The following is a 6,000-nucleotide window of genomic DNA, read 5'->3' on the forward strand; positions in this document are numbered from 1 at the left end:
TTATGAACATGAAAAAACCAAACTTGAAATTATTACAAAAATTGATAGATTTTTAATATAAAGGATAGTCATTAAACGTGCTCTCTATTTAAACCCTCAGGTTATAATTAGAAACATACTATTAAATTCTACTGTGACCACAATGCATATGAGCTAACGAGACGGATAGGAAAAACTGTGTAATTTTCATTATAAAATGTGATAGCAATTTTTGTGCCTAAAAACTGAAAACTAACATGCTATTCCTCCTCTGAGCTTGGGAAGCCAGAATAATGCATATTTCATTGCTCTTGACCACTTATATAACGAAACCCATTACCACAAAATACATTGCATAAACATTAAGTCATTGCATGTTGAAGCCAATGCACTCACATGGGACTGGTCGTTAAGTTCAGTTTCTCTAGTAAATATTAATTTCAAAGCACAACAATGTCAATCGCAACTCAAATTCGAACCGGTGATAAACAAAGCAAAGAATGCAAATGAGAACCAGTAACCTCCTTACCTCAAAACAGCTGGAACAATATCTAAGGGCTTATCTCATATCAACTGTGATCATGCAGCAGCTACTACTGCATAGACACAGAAAGTGTATTGTTCTTATCTAATTTAAATTTGAAGAACTACCGAAAGAACTGAGTCCAAAATTGCCATTAGGACGACAAATTTTGTTTCCCGGCAAAAGGGTTATACGTTAACACATTAAACACATTCATTTTCAGTTCAGGAGCCCTAGGATTGTATCATTTGCTATTAAAATAATGAGGGGGTAGTGCTCCAGGATCAAGCTCCCAGAAGCCTCTCAGATTGCCACCATGTTCTTCTGATAGTTTAAAGGCAGGGATTTGGTGGGAGAACCTGAGCAACTCTTTCCAAAATATTTTCATGGTCCTAGCTGATCGTGCATTTGAGTTGCCCTTAAAAACTGACTTATAACCACTTACCAACTCCAAAGGTACAACATCCATCCACAAATCATTTTCTCCAACAACTTCCACTATGTCATACTTCAAATTTTCCAGATCAGAACGTTTTATTTTAGTCGTCCAATTCTTGTACAGTGCCCAAATTTCGCCTTTCCTTGGAAAAATTTCATATTCCTTCTTACTGTCAGCAATAGTCTGCACCTGATGTGAAATAGAACGGGTGTTAGTATAAGTGTAGGGACCGGCGCCTTTGATTTTAAATCTGCCAATGGAAATAAGCATGTCTTTATCTTCCCATCTGACACAGTTCTCTGGTATCCAGCAGTTAGTAAGATAAGTAACTTGCAACTCAAATTCTGGTCTGATCCTAATCTTCTTAATCTGACCATAGTATTTTGGTAGTCCATCCTCATCCCCATAAAATGCCCAAATCTGACCAACCTGAAACTTTTCTATGGACCTCCCAGCATCAAAATTATAGAACTCAGGATCTGGAATTTCAAAAGCATCTGTGGCTGAGAATGAAGAATCACTACCAGTATGTTCAATGGGATCCTTGCTTTCCTTTGAAGATTTGTTTCTTTCCAAATTAAGCTTTGTAGTAGATGCATCTACCTCCCTGGAAAATTTCGACATATCCGAAGACCTTGTGCCATTCCCACTAGATGGCCAATGCCCGATATTTACATCCAAATTTCCAGAAACATCAATTTCCTCAATATTCCTTGGCAGGGATACAGGATCAAGTTCCCAAGACCCTACAGGAACACCAACTCTTTCCTGACCAGTCATTTTAAAAGATGGAATCCTGTGAGAGAATCTGAATAACTCGGTTGATGGAATTTGAATGGTACGCTTGCCTCCATCCAGTTGAGAGAATAGAGATGTAAAACCTTTCAATTTACCCAAGTACGCAACAACTACTCCCACACCTTCAATGTAATCTGATAAGATTTCGACAAATTCAAAATCATACTGCTTATGAGACTCTGCATCCATATGCCATTTGATATCCCAATTTTTGAAAAGAGCCCACGTTTCTCCCTTTCTAGGATATACGTTATACCTACTGCGGCCAATCTTTTCACAAACAATAAGATGAGAGAACATCAATGGATCTTCGGTACTTTCTGTATTACCAAGTCTATGTTTCCCACAAGCAACTGGCAATTGCTCATTTATCCAGTGGATTTCATCTTTCTCTTCCGCATCTGGTTCAAACCATGTTATTCGCAACTTGAATCCAGGAGAGAGAACTTTTCTGATTAAAGCATAGAATCGAGGCATACCATCTACAGTATCGTAAATAGCCCAAATCTGCCCAGCAGCAAAAGACCCCTCTTTCTTGTCTTTGTCAAAGTCACTGAATTCTGCATCTGGATAAATAAACTCAACTGGTTGATCTGCTGATTTCAAGGGTGAATGCTCTGAAGTTTTGTCTGTGTTCGAGCTACCCACTGCCTCTTTTTCCCTCACCTCCTTAAGCTCCTCTTTTATATTTTGAACGCCCTCTTCAGAATAAAAGTTCTGCTTCCCCTTAACCTGTTGCTGATCTTTCTTATCAGCAGCCAAACCATTTTGTTCATTAATTATAGCTGCCTCTTCATGCTCCTCTTCATCAGCAACAGATGGAGATCCACTCCCTTCATCATCACTCACATTTTCCTTGTAGGAAACCTGATGCTTTTGCCGCGTAGATCTACGTGGATTCTCTTCTCTGTGGGTAGAAAAACCAGGAACAGCATCATTGTCAAAGCGAACCTCTTCTTCAGATTCAGAATCAGTACTGCCCACAGATTCAGAACTTTCACTGGATTCAGCTGCCCGCTTTCTCCTTCTCTTTCCATTTGGCTTTATAGGGTCATCCACAGTATGGCGTTTTTTTTTGTGTGATTCAGTATTTGATCTGTGAGTATGCACATTACCTCGAGATCCAACACCAACATTGAAAGCACCATGATTCTGACTATGGTTCTGCACACCAAAAGCTTGCTGAGTTGAATTAGTTGCTGGTACTGTATTTTGCATACGAACATCATTTGCAATGAAGGGCCTATTGCAATGTTGACAGCGAAGAGATCTGTTTAAAACTTCCAGAAAATACTCATATCTAACAAAACAAAATGAGCACATGGTCCAAAAAGTACGGCGGCCACCATTGGGCCCCTGATGAGATGTCTGCCTAGACTGTTGTTGCTGATGAGGATTTAAGTTTGTAAAAATGGGTCTAACAGTGGTTTGCATCACAGGATTAAAATTCATCTGAACATTCTGCTGATGATGAGATGGCATGGTAGCTCTGTTCATTGGAGCCCTGTGCAGATTCATGTCAAGCCTAGATCGTTTTTCTCTATCTAAAAGAACTCTTTGAGCTTCCCCAATGAGCTTAAAAGCAGCTTCTGCACCAGAAAACTTGTTTTTGTCAGGATGAAGTTGGAGGGCAAACTTTCTGTATTGCTTCTTAATTGTTGTATCATTAGCCGTCAGATCAATTTGAAGAATTTTATACCAGTCCATCTCATTGCCTAACAATTTCTGCTCAGCAAAGCAATGCACATCACAGACAATAAGCATTTGATTAATATTCTCCAAATCAGGATATAGCTGCTGTGCCTTAAGAACAAATTTTCGAGCCCCATTGAAATCTTTGTTTTGCATTCTCTCTTCAGCAATTTCCTTGGCCCTTACGGCCTCTTCTTTATTGCACTCCATCAAAAATTCAGATTTCACAACCTGAAAGTGAGTGCTATGACCAAGCACACTGATACCAAGCTACATTTAATTTGTAGCTCTTAGGAGAACAGGCTAGCAAAATGCAAGTGCAAATTGTGAACAAACCTCCAAGACCCCACCAGTCCCCGAAGAGATTACAGTCTACACATTCAGATTGACCCTGCAAATATTGTATAACATGCAATTATAAGATCCCATGTAAAAAATCTTAAAAATGGAGTTGTTGATATCACAAACTAATTTCTAAACATAAAATTATTGCATCAGTAGATGGACCACCAGATCTTTCAATTTACTAGGAAAACAGTAGCGGAAATACTATAGGTAAGGTATCCAAGACACCGTTTTCAGATGACCATAGTTTTATTTGTGTGAACTTGTCACACAAAACAAACAGAAGATAAGGTGCTTTCTTCAAATTCTCCTCCCCCTAGTTCCGTGTAGCTTTCTTTTTCATTATTTTTGGAGAAGTTAGCATAGGCATAAATAACATACAACCAAATGAAATGTAAAGACAGCTGTAGAAATACTTCCATGAACCCAGGGTAGGTTCTTCTAATCATAATACTTAGCTTGAAGTCTGATTCTCAATTTCTCACAGCCAACAGAGATGGTTTTCTAAAACAATTCACACTAATCAACACTAGTCTGAAAATTCCCACTAATCAACAATCAAATTATCATCTAAAATCTACTTTTGAAAATTCTTTCCAATATGAGTGTTTTAGAAACCATACAACAGAAACAACTCTTAATTCCAGTACTCTACTCAAGGGAAAAATTTTTGGAAAATAGAAATGCGTTCAAGGATCAAATAAATTTAAGAAAGCAGTAAGTAAACAAGGTCCAAGCTTCACTAAGGCTCTAGAAAACACAAAATCGGAATAGGAACTAAGACTCTAGAAAACACAAAATCCGAATAGGAACGGATATGGCAGATACAGGAAGATACAACAAATTTACGAAGAGTCTACAAATGTACCATGATATGAAAATTTTTCGAAGAAATAACAAATTATAATAAGTAAGGAATATAACAGAACTAAAAACAATAAAATTAGCATGCACTATAAAATTAACTTTAAAACAATATAAATCTAAAGAGAGAATCAATATTTTAAAAGTCATCATACATTATACACAAAAAATCATTCTAACATATTATATAAATGTTCTCATTTTGTAAATTATCATGATATTTGCATTTACGTTGGCCAGAGATTTTTTGAAATATGTAAAATGCGATTAGGAGTATTTGAAGTACCAAGCAACAAATATGCATTCCACCACAAGCTTGAAATAACTGCACTTTGTTGCGTATGGTTGAAGCATACCTGCTCCGAATAGCACTCTCCCTCGCTAAACTTCCACTAATGAACAAAATTCTTCTTGTTCAAATACAACATACAAAATTAGCCCTATAAATGCTGATAATTTGTGAACCTGCACCATAAAAATCAGAAAATAAATAAAACCCGGATATTAGAAAAAGATTACTGTGCCATAGCCCCTTCTTTATTTGAAAAATCCCTCACAGCAACAAACAGAAGCAGCATTCAAACACAAAAGGAGAATAACAGCAAAAAACCCTAATTTATTCCAAAGTTAACGAAGTACACAGAATTAAGGAATCATTTATTTCAAAACAAAACACAGAAGCTTGAACAAACCCTTTTCCAGACTAAATAAATAAATAAATAAATAAATAAATAAATAAACAAACTTTACAGTAAGGCACTCATTGCTTTTTAATGCACTCAACAATTTTGAATATGCATATGGAGAAAAAATGATTAAAACCCTATATTTGAAAAACCATGAAATTCAAAGTAAAAAAAAAAAAAAAAAAGACAAGGTTTTAGAGATGAAGCGGTGCACAGACCTGGTAGTGTAATTGAGAGTTGAGAGAAGAGAGCAAGGATGGCGCACCAAAATAAAGGAACAAACTTCAAACCTGCTCTTAGTGGAACCCCAAACTAATAGTATGATTGTTTATTGTTAGAATTGCATTCTTCTCCAACTGCCCCTTCAATTTTTAGTTTCCAGTGTTGTTTCCTCTGTAATTTACTTAATTTGCAGGGGTTCTCTCCCTTTGACCCTGAATATTGTTGATCTAACGGATCACATCTTTTTTCTCAGGGACACTTTGGTACATTCACAATAATAGATTTTTTTCACCTCACAAAATTTGTATGAATTACCATGGTTCAAAATTGGTATAGAAAACAGTTGCAGTTATTTAAATAGTATAATTTTAAAAATTAAAAATATATAATTTTATTATCTATACTTACTATTATTTAAAAGGAAATTCTATTTTTATTGTATGCATATCTTT

The 6,000-nt window shown here is 36.2% G+C and overlaps 1 protein-coding gene across 2 annotated transcripts; it reads right to left on the reverse strand.

Annotated features, from left to right (window-relative positions):
• Positions 1-382: 382 nt before the first annotated feature.
• LOC114187756 lies at positions 383-5,708 on the reverse strand. Of its 2 annotated transcripts, none has more exons than XM_028076111.1 (3): positions 5,545-5,708; positions 4,997-5,105; positions 383-3,822 (listed from the first exon to the last, which is right to left on the reverse strand). In XM_028076111.1, exon 3 carries the CDS (start codon positions 3,639-3,641, stop codon positions 747-749), a length of 2,895 nt encoding a protein of 964 aa, XP_027931912.1. In that variant the 5' UTR covers positions 3,642-3,822; positions 4,997-5,105; positions 5,545-5,708; the 3' UTR covers positions 383-746. The 2 variants fall into 2 exon arrangements, with proteins under 2 accessions (XP_027931912.1, XP_027931911.1); XM_028076110.1 differs by having other exon boundaries at positions 4,927-5,105.
• Positions 5,709-6,000: the final 292 nt, after the last annotated feature.

Source organism: Vigna unguiculata, chromosome 6 (assembly GCF_004118075.2).
Source record: "Vigna unguiculata cultivar IT97K-499-35 chromosome 6, ASM411807v1, whole genome shotgun sequence".
Taxonomy (NCBI): Eukaryota; Viridiplantae; Streptophyta; class Magnoliopsida; order Fabales; family Fabaceae; genus Vigna; species Vigna unguiculata.